Below are 16,716 nucleotides of genomic sequence, written 5' to 3' on the forward strand. Positions count from 1 at the left end.
ATCTCTTGAACTTGCTGATGGATCACCTCCCTTTCCTTAGCGGAGACTCTGTACGGCGATCGATGCACAGGGCGCGCGTCGTCCTCGGTAACGATGCGGTGCTTTGCAACCGCGGTCTGGCGCACCTTCGACGACGTCGCAAAGCAGTCGCGGTATTCGGCGAGGAGGTTAACCAGCTGACGCCGTTTAGGGTCCGGAAGCTTAGGGTCAATGTCGAGCTGCGCTGGCGACGTACTGTCTTGCTGGGGCGGCGAGGATTCGTCAGTAATCACGGTGATTTCGGCGGGGTTTCGGAGTTTCTCGACGTGGTCCACTGCTGCACCTTTCGTGAGGTGTTGCGTTTCGTTTCGGAAGTTCGTCACGAGGGCCACAGTCCGCCCATCCTGAAGTTCAGCTACTCCCCTTGCGACGCCTATGCCTTTTTCCAGGAGCAATTGGAGGCTTCCCTCGAGAAGAACTTCGCCAGAGGAAGCTTGATCGATCCCGACAAGTACGAAAACACTCGACCGCGGTGGTAGGTTTACGTGGTTTGCGAGGACTCGGACCGTAGGTGACGTCGCTTGGGGTTCCTCCGCTGGTGGAGCAGGTTTTCGTAGCGTCAGCCGGTTTGTTCCGAGGTCGATGACGGCGCCATACTCGCAGAGAAAGTCCATTCCGAGGATAACGTCCCTCGAACAGTCATGCAGAACGACGAACTTGACAGGGCACGTTTCACCGTGGATCTCGACGCGAGCAGTGAATCTCCCGACTGGTGTGATGAGATGTCCTCCGGCGGTTCGTATTTGCGGTCCTTCCCACGGCGTCATGACTTTTCGAAGGCGGCGGGAGAGCCTCCCACTCAGGACTGAGTAGTCTGCTCCGGTGTCCACGAGTGCCGATGCGTCGTGGCCGTCGATGACGACGTTTAGGTTGTTAGACACCGTTGCAGGGGCGTCGTAGCGATGCGTGACGTCGGGAGAGTGGGAGCGCTCCGGCGTTCTTGGAGGCTCTTTACTCGGGTCGTCTTCGGCAACGGCACCTCCAGGCGTTGCCGCACTTGGTTTTCCCGACGGGATAGGGTGGACAGGCTGTCACGGCGCGACCGACGGAAAGGCGACGCGGAACGTCGGGGGGATGGAGAACGGGAACCTCGTGGTGCGGTGGGCGCTGGTGACGGAGGGCGACGGAGATATTCTTCGATGTCCCTTGGTCGTTCTCCAAAACGAGGTCGACGGTCGTTTGGAGCGAATCCTCGCAGGCCGAGCTGGCGGTAGGGGCACCTCCGGTAAACGTGGTCAGCCTCCCCGCAGTGGAAGCACACCGGGCGTCCGTCATCCATGCGCCACACGTCGGTCTTTCGAAGTCCACGCTGCTCTTGGCGCGGCGCGTACTGCGGCGAAGAGACTTCTCGTCGGTGTGCAGATGGGTACTGCCGAGCAATAGGAGGCTGCGGACGACGAACAACGGCGGCATAGGTCACAGCTGGTGGTTTCGGTGCGGCGTCGGCGAGAACGTCTGGCTGGAGCGCTTGCTGGACCTCTTCTCGAACAATCTCGGCGATCGAGAGTGAAGCTCGAAGATCGAGAGTGGACACGGCAACCCAGCCGTGATGATGTCGCCTAATGTACCACTACTCATGCAGGTTTGCACTTGGTGCCTACTCATCGCTTCGGGCCAAACGTCGTCTTCATCGCCTATCGGATATCGCGCTGACATCGCTCATCTGCAGTTGCTACACGTGGCCAACATCTACAGCGCACCCTTCACGGGCACGATGACGTCAGAAGAACTTCAAGAAGCAGCGCCACCACTGCCTATAAAGGAAACGCAAGCGGCTGCGGGCGTCAGTGGACACGGCAACCCAGCCGTGATGATGTCGCCTAATGTACCACTACTCATGCAGGTTGGTGATAGAAAACATGTTTTTCACAGCGATTACCTCTGTTTGATTGTGTTGCCGTGTCCACACACAATTGCAGCTTGTGTACGCGATTGTTTCTCTGTAGCAGGCCTGTTGCTCATACTAGCTGGAGATGTGGAGGAAAACCCTGGGCCTATTACGCAAGAAATGTTTAATGATATGATTCGGACACAAAAGGAGATCCTTGCTAAAATTACTGAGGTACAAGTAAAACAGACTTCTTCGGAAGAAAGTATGCTACAAATGCAAAACAGGCTACTTGCGATAGAAAAAAAACTTGAGAGCGTAGGTGAAACTGAGAACAGGCTTGCTAAACTTGAAAACTCTGTTAGTGGCTACGATGTCGAAATAAATACTCTTGTAAAACAAATTGATGACTTAGAAAATCGTTCACGACGAAATAACGTTATCGTAAGGGGAATTAAGGAAGAGTCTTCTGAAAACGAGGATGTACTAATGAGGAAAATCAACAATGAGGTGTTTGACGCTATACTAGGTCAAAAACTGAACTCTATCCAACGTATACATCGACTTGGAAAAAAGATGACTGGTAGAGATCGCCCTGTAATACTTACAGTTGGGGATTTTAAAGAGAAAATGGCTATCATGAAAAACTGTGTCAAACTTAAAGGTACCCAAATTAGCATCAATGAAGACTATTCCAAGAGGGTTGTTGAGCTTCGAAAGAAGCTCAACCTGTGGAATTCAACCTGTGGAATTCAACCGCAGAGGAGAGGAAAAACGGTGCCAAAGTCAATCTAGTCTTTGATAAGCTGTGGCTTAACAATGTTCTGTACGCCTGGAATGAAGTCAGCAATGAGAGATACAAGTGTCGCGTTACACCGGAAGCAAATAACGAGTGACTAAAACAAAATGATTCAGCATGTTTTAAAATATTAAACATAAACGCCAGAAGTATTGCAAACGAGGTTGACGCGTTCGAAAGCATAATGCTAGAGCACGATCCTGAAGTGGCCGTAATTACCGAGACATGGCTTCATGAAAATATCTTAAACTCCGAAGTTACTCCACCGAATTATTCAATAATAAGAAAAGATAGAGAGGGAAGGGGAGGCGGCGTTGCTATTATGATTAAAAATAACATCAAATTTGAAGTCCTTGAGGAAGTACGGGATGTAGAAGCATTATGGATCAAGACAAAATTGAATAACCGTACAGTTTATATTGGTGGCGTGTACAGAGCCCCGAATTCGCCAGTTGAAATGCTGTTAAAACTAAGGGGCTACATGGATTCCAATTTACATTACGGAGACAACATTTTATTACTGGGAGATCTTAATTTACCTGGGATTGACTGGTCATCATATTCTCATGGAACGGCGGAAGTAGCTAGTTGCGATCAATTATTAGAACTTGTATTTTGCTATAACTTATCCCAGGTGGTAACAGATTACACTAGAGTATGTTCAAGAACGTCAACAATTTTAGATCTAGTTTTTGTTTCCGAGAGTTTAAAACCATATTTTTCGAAATGTGAAACCGAAGAAGGCCTATCCGATCATAGGATGGTACTCGTCTCATTGAATGTTACCCCAGAAAAATCGCACAGTCATTCAAGAAAGATGTTTTTGGATTTTAGAAGTGCTGATGATGTAAGCGTACTTGATTGCCTTGAACAATCGTTTGATGATTTTATGTTTCTTTACCAATCAGATGCTAGCCCAGACACGTTATGGGACTATTTTTCAAGCATGACGTTACGGTGTATTGAGCGATTTATACCAAAGCGCCCTAAAAAAATCGCGAACAAAAATCCTTGGATTACAAGGGAAATAATCCACGCAAAACGACAACTGAAGCGGAGACGAGTGAGTTCACATGGTACAGGTGTAGAAAAAAAAACTTGCATTCAGCGATTGAGTCGGGAGCTGAGGCGTCTAGTTAGAGAGTCTAAAGAAAGGTTTTATAGTATAACACTTAAAAAAATTCCTTAGCGAGGCACCTGAGAAGTTCTGGCGGTACGTCAACCCTTCGGCTAAGTTCCAGCAGCGTGCCTCTGACCCAAAAAATGAAAAGCAGAGCGTTGAAAATTTTAGCACTTTTTTTTCATCCGTTTTCACCAACGATGATGGAAATTTGCCAAGCTTTAGTGATTCTTCCAACAATCCTCCCATCAATAACTTAGATATAAGTGAGCAAGGAGTTTTTAACCTTCTACTTAACATCGACTCAAAAAAGAGCCCAGGTCCAGACGAAATTCCGAATGAATTTTTAAAAAGGTATGCTGAGTGGGTTTCTAAATACCTTACTATCATCTTTAGATTGTCTATGAGTAGCGGTTCTTTTCCCAGCGCTTGGAAAATAGCAAAAATTATTCCCATCCACAAGAGCGGTAGTGTTAATGACGTCTGTAACTTTCGCCCCATTTCCCTTACTAGTACATGCTCAAAGCTCCTTGAACATATCATATCTAAACATCTACTGGCTTACCTTGAAAAATATGACATATTATTTAAATCGCAGCATGGTTTCCGCAGAGGTCTTTCCACGACTACCCAGCTCATAGAAACTGTTCATGATCTCTCTCAAAGGATAAACTGTCGTGGTCAAACTGATGTAATATTCCTAGATTTCGCAAAGGCGTTCGACAAAGTATCTCACCCCAAATTGCTATTGAAAATCAGTGCTGTTTTTAAGAATCCAGCCATCACGAAGTGGTTTTCCTCTTATCTTTCATCACGGAAACAGTACGTTAAAGTTGGGGGTAGCAAATCCACTATGTCCCCAGTTGTTTCAGGCGTACCCCAGGGCAGTGTCTTGGGTCCTCTTTTATTTTTGATTTACATTAACGATCTGCGCAATGACATCTCGGTTCCAATCAGACTATTCGCCGACGACTGTGTGATTTACAATAAGATTGAAACATCGGCTGATCAAGTCGAATTAAACTGTAACTTAGAAAAAATTAAAAAGTGGTGTCAAAATTGGCAAATGGTGCTAAATCCTGAAAAATCTGTCTTCATGTCTATTACGAGAAAAATAAATGTTTTGGCTTATAATTATTGCATTGCGGGTGCTGAGTTGGAGAGAGTTAAAGAACATAAATACTTAGGCTTAATATTTACTCCTGATCTAAAATGGAACACTCACATTGATAACGTATGCATCAAAGCTAATAAAGCACTGTGGTGCCTTCGACAAAACCTCGCTATTGCAACTCCTGAAATAAAAAGTCTAGCTTATAAGACACTGGTAAGCCCCGTCATCTAGTATTCTAAAATTGTATGGGACCCATATACCGTCACAAATTGCAATAAGCTGGAGAAAATCCAGCGACTCGCATCCAGGTTTATTTTTAAGAAATACAGCCACGTTCATTCCCCCACAAAACTATGTGAACTTGCCAATCTTCCTACATTTGAATCAAGAACGAAGTATGAAAGGTTAAAGTTTCTTTTTCAGATTATTCATAATTGCGTAAAAATAAGGAAATCCGAGTACTTTGAAATTTCCTCCACCGAATCCTCAAGACATCGTCATAGCATGTACATTCCTAATCCATCTGTTAAAAACGATTGCTTTAAGTACAGTTTTTTTCCGAGGGCTATTAAAGATTGGAATATATTACCTGATTCTGCTGTGTCATCTATGTCGCTAAATGAATTTCTGGACCGTGTCAGTGATATTATTGTATGTGCTACAAACTAAAACCACTACAGCTTGTGTAAAGAAATGTTTCACAACTACGAAGTGATATTCGTTTCGTAAACTGCCGAAATGACGAAGCCTCTCAATATGTCTGTAACCTTTGTGTATGCTTGCGTGTAAGCGTACATGTTTGTTTGTTATTGTCCTTTTTTTTTCTCCACCCCTGTAATAGCTTTGTGCAAGGGCTGACAGTATCAATAAATGAAATGAAATGAAATGAAATGAAAAGCTGGGTGTTCGGCGGCAGGTATCAGCTTCTTCAGTTCTTCACGGACGATGTCCCGGACTATTTCTCGGATCCCCGGAATATTGGTGCTGAGGGCGCAGCGACGGCAGGAGCTCGGTGGAAGTGAGCGGCTCGTGCTTGCAGGGCCCGTTCAATGTTGGTCGCCTCTGTTACAAACGTTTCGACGGTGGTCGGCGGGTTGCGGACGAGGCCTCCGAAAATGTCATCTCGTACGCCTCGCATCAGGATCCGCAACTTCTTTTCGTCGGTGGCTTGAGGGTCGGCGCGAGTGACCAGGCGCAGGACATCCTCGACGAAACTGGTGATGGTCTCGTTTGCGCCCTGGGTTCTCATTCGAAGAAGGTCCTCGGCCCTCTCCCGTCGATACTGGTTTGTGAAAGTTCGCCTCAACTCATTCTTGCAGGCGGTCCACGAGATCAATGATGTCTCCCGATTCTCGAACCAGTGCCTGGCCGTTCCTTCGAGCGCGAAGTAAAGGTTCTGCAGGCGCTGGTCGTCCGTCCATCGGTTGTGCTGGGCCACCCGCTCGTACTGTTGAAGCCAGTCCTCGACGTCTTCGTGGGCGTCCCCGTGGAATGGCGTCGGAGTCCGGGGTGCGACTGGCAGGTAGATGAAGGCAGGAGCGGCCGGGGTCTGTGACTGCTGGCCGTCCATCGTCGGCTTCGTCGGCTGCTTGGTCCTGGGTGGCAGAAGTCCGTATTCTGGGTGTAGACCTTGGGTGCGGCGACTGGTCCGAGTTTCAGGTTCCGCGTCGAGTGGTCTTCTCACCGGGCTCGGAATCGGGCTTGCACTGCGGGCCCTGGGAGGGGAACGCTGCACGGGCATGCGCTACCCAGCACCTCCACCAAAATGTCACGGGTGGTGACCAAAATAAAAGGACATAAACGGGAAGAAATAAACGTTTAATGTGGCGAACTTGTACCAAAAAAATAAAGGGAGAACAAAGATAATAACAGAGCGTCGCGGGCGTCGAAGTCGGCGTAGCAGCACAGTCGACCGCTGGAGCGAAAACTGACTCCGGCTTGCCTGCGGAGCCGCTTTTGTACACACGTTGGCTTCTGGAGCATTCGACGTAGAAGGTTCGACGCGTAGAAAATTCTGACCTCGAATCAGCTAGACGGTTCCCGATTTCACCAGAACATCACATTACAGTGTTAACAAAAATGCATAGCCGCGGCCAGGAATCGAACCCTGGCCCTTCGCGTGGGAGGCAAGCGCGATAACCTTTAGGCTACGCCCGCGCTGCCTACTTGGCGCGCGGCAATATTGCTCTTCATAAACAGTAAGTACAATAGGCTACCGCCATATTACAAACCAAGAGTTAAAAAATTTAGTCGTTCAGTCATTCAACAAGTTAATTATTTATATAATGTTATTACGTTACATTACCTCGACACGATCGACGTCCATCGTCGATCTTCAAATAGTTATACCTGTATGTAAATTAGACGCACAAGGGGAGGGGGGGGGGGGGGGGAGGTCGGTGGCCGAGTGCATGGTCTAGCGCACACCAGCTCGGAGCACTTGGAGCGAATGCTCTCGCTGCAGAACCCACCCCGCCCCTGCCCGTTTCTATTTGGAAGAGCATCGTACCGGCGTGCGGTCGTGTATCACTACAGCGTGGTGCACGTTAAAGACCCCAGGGCCCGTTTGCTCGAAGCGCTAACCGCGGCTAAAGTTAGCCGCAGTACCTAGGAGAGGGATTTTTTTTTTTTAAATCACGTGACTGGCTCGGTAGGGATGCGGGGAAACATGGCGGCGCCTTAGCGATTGAGTGCCGCTCGCTTTGGAAATAACATGTCGTTGTAGCTGCAATATCGGGCGCGTTAGCCAGCAACGAATGGTGCAGGAGGCTTTCGCTTTGCCTTACCTCGCTTAAACCGAAAAGCATGGGCAATAACATCGCCGCATTTTTTAGATAGTCTTTCGATTCTGGGCATTCCTAAGCCTAAATGAACGCGATAATTGTCGGCATGGCAACGTCTTTGGAAAGCGGATTGTTGATAGCACACAAAAGCAGACAGCGTCCCAACATACCTTTTTTCTAAATTATCAAACCACCGAGGTGCATGCTACGACTGTAGTAGCACACGTCGCACGTGCTGGCGTCTCCAGTAGTAACCGTTCTAAAGCAAAAAGTTTAAAACAAATTTTGCCTTGCACGCGCGTTCGTTAAAGCCTTATTATGATTTTTTACTTCGAATCCTTTATAAGAGGAAGGCCAGCGCGCGTGGACCGTAGAATTACACTTTCAGCTTTTTCTTCGCGATGCTTGGATAATTTAGAAGAAAGTCTGTTGGGACGCTGTCTGATTTTGTGTGCTATCAATACCCGGCCGATTGAGTCAAGGCAATCCGCTTTCCAAAGACGCTGCCATGCCGACAATTAACGCGTTCATTTAGGCTTAGGAATGCCCAGAATCGAAACACTATCTAAAAAATGCGGCGATGTCATTGCCCATGCTTTGCGGTTTAATTGAGGTAAGGCAAAGCGAAAGCCTCCTGCACCATTCGTTGCTGACTAACGCGCTCGCTATTGCAGCTACAACGACATATCATTTCCAAAGCGAGCGGCGCTCACTCGCTGGGGCGCCGCCATGTTTCCCCGCATCCCTACCGAGCCAGTCACGTGATTTCAAAATTCATCTCCAAGGTACTGCGGCTAACTTTAGCCGCGGTTAGTGCTTCGAGCAAACGGGCCCAGGTTTGCGGTTGCACCGCACTCGCTAAATTGCTCATCTACAGCTGAGACACCAGACGCCCACTGAGGCAGACTGACTTCCGGCTGTATAAACATACACACAACAATTTGCTATTAGACGGATAATAACAAAGAACACAGCGTGTCGCCTCTTTTCTTTGGATGCCTTTTTTTTTTTTAACCAGCGCAAGCTCGTGCGTTCTCGGTTAAAGCGGCGCGATTTCTGCCGTCGCGGCGCTCGTGCCGCAGAATTGCTGGTGCTGGCCAGAGCGCCGCGACGGCAGAAATCGCGCCGCTCTAGGGCCAAAACCGCTGCATGTGAACTAGGCTTTAGAACGGTCGCACATAAAACCCGCGTTTCTCCTACCCGCCCGCTTCCTCCTCTCATTATGTGTATTTGGTTATAACTAAATAAGGTATAATAATGGTGTATTATTCATATTTACTTTCAGTTTCAGTCAGGGAAAAGGAGTTTCGCGGGAACTAGAGCCAATAAATGAGCTGCGCTTAGAGTATCGGCACTCTCTTCCCCAACAGTGTTGTGAACGCCGCCATTTTGGTGCTTGTGCAGAGCAGGCGCAACTGCCGATCATCATGATTCAAAAGTGCGACATCCTCAGCATTAGATTGGGCCTTAGGAAGCTCATGTAATGTTGCTTTGCTTTGTCGCAAACTGTTTAAAGTGGAGGACGGAAAAGCGTTTCTTGTGATTTCAGATAAAGCTTCAAACAACTGGCAATCATGATTTTAAGCCACAATAAGGCCAAGTGTCGCTACTCTGAAGCGTAGCTTATTTAATGACACTATTCATGCTCTTGCTCAAGAGGCTTGTAATACCTGGAGGGGCCATGACGTAAGCCCCGTGGATTCCACATGCCACTACCTTTTGACACCTGCCTCTTTATTGCTTCCGCTTGTGCCAGTAAATTAGCTACGGTTCAGAGTAACGACACTTGGCCATATTGTGGCTTAAAATCATGGTTGCCAGTTATATGAAGCTCTATCTAAAATCACAACAAACGCTTCTCCGTCCTTCACAAATGTTTAAAAAATCCGCAACAGAGCATTGCAATATTGCATGAGCTTACTAGCACCGCATCTAATGCTGAGGAAGTCGCACTTTTGGATCATGATGATCGGCAGTTGCTTTTGCTCTGAGCAAGACCCAAAATGGCGGCGCCCGAAACAATTTCGGGGAACGGAGTGCCGATACTTGAAAGCTCATTTAGTGACTCTAGGCATAAAGGGAACTCGGGTGTATTCTTTTCCTCTTCGTCTTCATTGTTTATTGATTTCAAACATATCGAATAATGAACACATTATATCACGCTACGCTTGTGTAATTATTTGTCTTAGATTTATTAGCCTGACCAAGTGCTTAAACCATTCAGTTATCGATAGTAAATTGTCCAATATATTTTTTTAAATGTGAGGGTAAAAAGACACGGAGATTGATGATGATACAGACGCCAGCGCCGCCCTCGGAAATTTTTTGAACACTAGAAATCAGCAGTTTGTCTGCAATCCGCCAGGTGGCGCAACAAAACACCCAAACACTTTTTAATTGTTTTTAAAATTAGCTAAGTTGTGCACCTATTAAGAAACCAAAGCAAGATCATTGTGAAAATTTAATACATCGCAATGTATATCTATTCCTAACAATAAATATTATTAGATGCCTATAAATCTGCTTGATGTCCAAAAAAAATATGCGTCAAAACAGGTAAGTTTGAAACGCTCCTGGAGCGTTATGAATTTGAAAATGGAAAAAAGCCATCGTCCATCTCTTGGGCAACCAGTGCAGCTCTAAATGTTATAAAAGATTTTATCATAGTTTAATTATTTCCTCAGCGGCATTCGAAGTACCATGACTCGAAGCACAAAAAAGTGCTACGTTTGATATAAAATATCGAAACAAAAAATTTTACGCAACATTAAATTTTTTTTGCATATTACCAATTATAAGCACTACATCTGTAGCTAATTTCATTGCCCTAGCGCGTGTCATTATAAAATATTTGTGCTGAAAAATGTCAATTTTAGGGCAATATTTGAAGGGATGAAAAAAAACAAAGTAGTGCAAATACCAAAAAAGTGTATCGTTCCATTCTGCTCCGACATCATCTTAACAAAAGTGCTATATTGGAACCGTGTTATCTTTAATGGATCTTTCATGAAACATGAACTAGCGGAGCAAGTGAGGGTCCGCGCCATCATATTCGCAACGCGAAAAATGCGCATTAACAGTAAAAACCAACACATACATAATATCAATTGAAAGAGGATTGCATTGCCTTTCGAATGACATCAATCCCACAAAGCAGGATTTAAAAGGAGATGAGTAATGACCTGCCAAAAAGTACCTAAATTGCCACATTCAGTGGTACCGTGGCCTTAATTTATATTATTTTTTATGTTTGTCGAGAAAGATATCGCGGAAAAATTGGTTTCGATTCCGGATTGCGACTAAAATAGGCATGCTCGGTAGCGGTTGGTACATATGAAAATACAAGCGCATGTTTTCATCACCACAGGACATTGATGCCGTACGTGCTGCTCGGTAGACTCATTTCGTGCCCGTCATTACGTCCGTCATAGTGGCACACACCACACAAGTGAGTCTGTTTGATTCGATTATCTCCAACGTGTTTCCTCTGAGGTATTGTTATCGGGACACGGGAAACAATCTGAAACTCCTTTTGTCGTACTATGACAGTCTCCTGTACTGCATTCGCACCTCTCTGGTTAATGATACCCGATTTAGTTACAGTGTTTGTTTCCGAACAATAAAGTATCGTTGGACACCCCCGTGTGGTGTTTCCTTTTCGTCAAATGCTACACGTAATGTTTCAGGGCCGACTTGCTGCCGAGAACAGAGAAACTCTACCGGTGACGGTACGCGTTCGAAGTTGGGACAAGCAACTTCATCTCGTGCCTTACAGGTACAGACATACGCAGCTCTAGGGAAGGAGACGAATCATTTCCCTACCTGAATATATTTATTGTGCGTTGCGCCACATTATGTATAATACACAGCATTTCGCTATATTTTACCGATCACCACCAAACCGCACAGAAACCTAGACCGTGCATTGGTTAGGCCTACGTCAACCACACCGATCCCCTCAGCTGGACCTAAGCGCGTCTCAGGGTTTAGAATTTCAGTAAAGTACATACCATACGTTCAAATAAGCAAGACAAAATGTGGTTATATGCAGTAACAGAAACTAAAAATAACACAACTGACGGCATTTGCGAGCTTTACGACAAGGTTCACGCTGCCGTCCGCAACCAGCGACGAATCTCCGAATCTGCCGAATATTCGTCGCGAGAAGTTCGAAAATTTCCGAATCTGTCCTAATCCGAATCTCCGGTGATTCGTCCCATCACTAGGGAGTTGTAGTAGATCGTTTTTCTCCTCCGCTACGCTATTCCCAAAGAAAACGCCGCAGCTGTGCATGCTCGCCGCCAGCCTTGTCTGCATAGTTCAAGGTCTTGTGGTGGATAACGGAGCGCTATCCGGATGCTTGGCGGGCTGCGGGAACGGTCTACCACAATTCCCTACTATTTGTGACTAGTGGACGCTATGAATGAGGTCAACCCGGGCTTCCGCGACCTTCAACAAGCATCGATATAGAGGGAACATCCGTTACCTAAAGGGGACAAGTATCACCGGCGAGTGACAAAGGCCGTGTAACAGAACATTTCCTCGACCCCAAGCCAAAGTGCATGCATGTTTTCACAGTGCCTGTCCTAGATGCCTTTTCCCCTAGGGTCCAGCAAACTCTCCCCAACAATGAAAAAAACAGGATCTGTGGAAACATACGAGTGAAAAGCGCTTTGACTGTACGCCTGGGGGCACAAGGCTGCCAAACCTCAAGCTTTTCTATATCCTTTCCATCTTCCTGGGGAAACGTGGAAATGGGCGAGAGGGGGGGGGGGGGGGGGGGAGGTCCCCTTACGAGGGATCCGCGAGCCGCGCCGTGACCAGCAAAGAGCCGCATGCAGCTCGCGAGCCGCGGTTTGGCCACCCCTGCTCTAGATAATAGGCCGCCCGCGATCTTGTCGAGAGAGTCTCGCCCCAGCGTTCAATTCAGCTGTTTCGCCAACTTCGACGCACGCGACGCTCTATTGTTATTTTCTGTTTCCTCTTTTACTTTGGGCACAAGTTCGCCATCCATTAAACGTTTATTTCTTCGCGTTTATTTATTGTTCTTTCGGTCACCATCCGTGACAGTATTCACGCTTTGGCTTTTTTTAAGTCTGAGTTCAATTGCTTTCTTATACTATTAAAATAATTCAGCATGTTTATGTCACGATCCCTGATAAAAGCGTGAAACTTCTTATCCTTATCCTTTATTCTTTTTAGCAGGTCAGCAGTCACCCAAGGTTTTCTTATTTTTTTTATTTCTTACTTTTGTTTCCTTCAGAAAAAAAACCTGTATCAAAGCAGTTTTTGAATTTTACTAGAAATATTTTATAGGCTACCATGGCGTTGCTTTCGATGTAAACGTAATCACAGATTTCCTCTCTTATAAAGGAACTAAAGTTGCTTACAGTCTCTTCGCTTATTGCATGATGCCAAAATGTATTTGAGTTTCTTACACGGGCCATTTCAGGAGTAGATCTCAACCGAAAAATTGGATACTCTTAAGTATCCGAAACGTATAATGCAGAGCAATTTAATTAAACTATTTTTCGTTGAAGTTCGTTGCGTGAAATATTTAGTTTACTTAAGTTACATCAAAACGCGAGCAGAATGGAAGGGCCACTGGAATACTCGTGTGTGCCACGCCCCAGCACGAGATTTGGATGTAGCGTGTACTTCTCGGCCGTGCATCACTGCTGCGTGGTGCACGTTAAAAACCCCAGGCTAGCAGTTGTACTGCACTGGCTAAAATGCTTATCTACAGGGGGTAACAATGTCGACAGCTTCAGGCCGACTAACCTACTGCTGTATAAACAACTAACGACAAATTTGACTTTTTGACTGCGTTACTGCAACTTCTCTTGTGCTGCACGAGAAAGAAAAATATGTTCCTTCGGTGGTGAAATTTGCGCTGAAGTAGGAAGCAAAAAAGAAGAAAAGAGAATACTTCCCTCAAGTGGGGTTCCTAATAGAAGAGGAGGAAAAAGAAAATCAGTTGTTAGTCCCACGGTGTGTATGGACTTTTCTTTATGTCTATGTTTATTCTAGTTAAACTGGCCTTACCTGAAGTAGTTGCTTTAAAATAAGGTATATCTCTCTTTCTCTCTACTTGAAGTATGGACCAACAAGCTCCACTTAAAGCCTGTTACCGTTGCTTGGTTTTTCGCTCAGCCAAATCGCTTATATGGGATGCACTCAAATGAAAAAACAACCGTGTTGAATCGTGTAAGAGTCTTTAGAATATTTATCGATCACGCCGCTGAACTGCATGGCTCGGCGAACTTCCTTTTTGTGAGCGCCTTCTCTGCTTGAGTTTGCTAGAAACAGCCACTTCGATCCGAGGCAATCGATGATAGCGTTGGTGACATCACCAAGTACACGACTCACAAACCACTGGTGGACTCCAGTGTTTTTGCCAACGGATGAAAGCCGAGCTGGTTATTGACAACACGGTTTCCTGAATTTGCAAAAAAAAGAAAAAAAGAGCACAGAGACCTAGAACCCAACCTAACCTATTGGCCCCGAGCGGGACCGATTAGAGCGCTGCGATCGCTCGACCGTGACGTAGGATAGGGGATCACGTGATAAGGACGGTTATTCTGCCTTGCTTTGGTCGGGGTATTCGGGAACCGTTCGGTCGTTATTTTCGTGTTTTTTTCTGTGTTTGGAGCCCGATTAGTTCACGCGTGGATCGGCTTCGGCAGCCGTCGTGCTCAGGAAGCAATGGTGAAGTACTGTTCGGTGCCGCAATGCCGCAGTTACGCGACCGACCCGAACGTCAGCTTTCACATCTACCCCAAGGAGAAGCAGCTGCGCACGGAGTGGCTTGTGAAGTTAAGAATGGGCAAATTAAACTCCAAGAGCTCGACAGTGTGCAGCAAGCACTTTAGAGATGAAGACTTCGTGTATGCGGTTGGAGCGAAGATGTTTGGTAAGTGTTCTCCAGTTATTTCTGTGAACCTCCACAAAAAGGGGGGGATTTTGTTGGTACCCGTGGGAGATCGACGCTCTTGCATTTTGCACGTGAGCTGCAAACACAAAACGTTTTCGCAGAGAGTGATATCACGCATGCGTGTATCTAAGTGCTTAACACTCGTTAGTTTTCCTGGGCCACGACGCCCCAAAGTCACGCGAGCGAACTGAGCAAAGCTGGCGATCAGACGGCCGAGATCGACGCATGCTCACGCTCCGTCGTGATTGATTTTCTTCCTTTTTTTCTCGTCAGGCTGGAAAAAAAGGACACTCGCCCCAGGAACCGTGCCGTCCCAGAATCTGCCTTTACGGCCACTGGACAAGCCCCCGAAGCTGCGACAGCCCCTGAAGCCGCGGGCAGGTGTGGACACATGCAAGCCTCGCCGTGAGTGCTCTCGTTTGTAGGGAACATTCGTGGTATCAGTGGATGCTGTGTGATAAATAACCAGATTTTAAATATTTGACTCCTGCATACCTGTTTACTTTTTTTGTTTTGCAGTCATCAGAAGATAAAACATGGTCGTGTCTATTTCAGTCCCAGTGCTGAGCTGTAATTTTAGGTTTTTCTGTTTTTTTTTTTACTTGGATTTAACAGCCAAGGATGACCTGCCAGCAGCAGTTACATTGGCAGGGCTGAACTCCGAAGAAGCCAGCACCAGTGAGGGTTTGATTGAGCAGGAACTACCCAACCAGGATGCCGATGCTGCAGATCCCATTGGTGAGGAGAAAGCAAACATTGCATGCCCAGTGTGAGTCATGTCAGCCTAATTCTAGTTGATACCAGAGTTGTTTTTTAATGTTTCAGGTCTTCAGGCTGAACTTCACACCTTGAAGAAAGATGTCGGAAGTCAAGCGGACACACTACAGCTTGAGAAAGATCAAGTGCTCGGGATAGCACGGGTTAAGAATGAACCGGCCCTCGTATCACTGACATGCATACCCTGTTTGTAGCTATTCTATAACATCTGCGACCTGTATGGGGAATCTCGCTTATTGAGCCAGAGGAAGGATTTCAGCATCAGTAACGAGGACGCAGTACTGCTAACAATGATGAAGCTGTACCACAATCTGACGTTTTCCCTTCTTGGGGTACTGTTTGGGGTCCATATGACGACAGCTTCCAACATATTTAGAGCGTCGGTACCGGTCCTAGCAGCAGTGCTCAGGCACGCCGTTTTCTTGCCTGTAAAGGAGGCTGTGCTCCAGTCCCTGACCAAGTACTTTAACAAGTACAGGGACTGTCGCATGGTGCTCGACTGTACAGAGATTCCTCTGCAAAACCCGAAAAACCTGGAGTCTCAACTACTTACCTACAGTCACTACAAGGGAACCCACACTGCAACGGTGCTTGTGTGCGAGACGCCAGGTGGCTTAATTAGCTATGTGAGTCCGGCATACTGTGGCAGATCCTCCGACACGCATATCACAAAGGAGAGTGGGCTTCTAGAGAAATGCCTGCCCTTCATCGACAGCGTAATGGTCGACAAAGGGTTCTTAATTGACGAGCTGTGTTGCGAACACAAGGTAAAGTTGGTTCGTCCACCATTTCTCCGTAAAAACACACAGCTGAGCAAATCTGACGCCGCAAACAACCAAAGCATCGCAGCCGCACGCGTCCATGTCGAGCGTGCAATTCAGCGAATGAAGTTGTTTCGTATTCTTCGGGACAATTTCAGCGCAGACCTCCTTCCGCAAATCGATGATGTTGTCGTCATCATTGCAGGTCTCGTGGACCTCTCAAAGCCCTTGTTCAGCAACGACAAATTTTTAACTGGTTAATACATTGCTGAACAGGACACGATAGCGTTTTCTTTTAGCTGCCTGTTTAAACGTTGACGTTAATCTGTAGATCACATAATGGGCAGTTCAAACATGGCATTCCACTGTCATTTGTGAAGAATGAGTTCTCTTTAGCAGGGTAGTAAGAAAGTATTGTTCGGTCACAGACTGTCACTAGCCAAGAATTTCCTTGTTAACTTCGTTCAAGGTACTCTTCCCCTGTGCCACATTGGAGAAAGGTTGTCAAAGCACAGAAATGAGTCAATATTTCTAGCTCGTGCATTTAGACACACAAGCCAT

At 46.5% G+C, this 16,716-nt stretch overlaps 2 protein-coding genes and 1 pseudogene across 2 annotated transcripts; all 3 read left to right on the plus strand.

The window, feature by feature from the left end:
• The first annotated feature begins 1,588 nt into the window (after positions 1-1,588).
• On the plus strand, positions 1,589-2,763 carry LOC121833272 (annotated as a pseudogene).
• An 11,450-nt stretch (positions 2,764-14,213) lies between these two features.
• On the plus strand, positions 14,214-15,588 carry LOC121833197. Its single transcript, XM_042286323.1, has 4 exons — positions 14,214-14,596; positions 14,891-15,022; positions 15,233-15,355; positions 15,443-15,588. The coding sequence occupies exons 1-4, from the start codon at positions 14,389-14,391 to the stop codon at positions 15,586-15,588; spliced, it is 609 nt and encodes a 202-aa protein (XP_042142257.1). The 5' UTR covers positions 14,214-14,388.
• On the plus strand, positions 15,589-16,483 carry LOC121833198 (the record flags this gene model as incomplete). The annotated part of the gene is made up of 1 exon (XM_042286324.1): positions 15,589-16,483. A coding segment is annotated over one exon (828 nt), but the record flags the coding sequence as incomplete, so codon positions are not given.
• Positions 16,484-16,716: the final 233 nt, after the last annotated feature.

The sequence above is a fragment of the Ixodes scapularis genome, unplaced genomic scaffold (genome assembly GCF_016920785.2).
Source record: "Ixodes scapularis isolate PalLabHiFi unplaced genomic scaffold, ASM1692078v2 PGA_scaffold7__128_contigs__length_106722199, whole genome shotgun sequence".
NCBI classification, from domain to species: Eukaryota; Metazoa; Arthropoda; class Arachnida; order Ixodida; family Ixodidae; genus Ixodes; species Ixodes scapularis.

Coding starts and splice junctions, on each gene's coding strand:
- LOC121833197 (XM_042286323.1), top strand. CDS start 14,389: ATGGTGAAGTACTGTTCGGTGCCGCAATGCCGCAGTTACGCGACCGAC. Junction 14,597..14,890: donor GGTTGGAGCGAAGATGTTTG/GTAAGTGTTCTC, acceptor TTTTCTCGTCAG/GCTGGAAAAAAAGGACACTC. Junction 15,023..15,232: donor GGACACATGCAAGCCTCGCC/GTGAGTGCTCTC, acceptor TGGATTTAACAG/CCAAGGATGACCTGCCAGCA.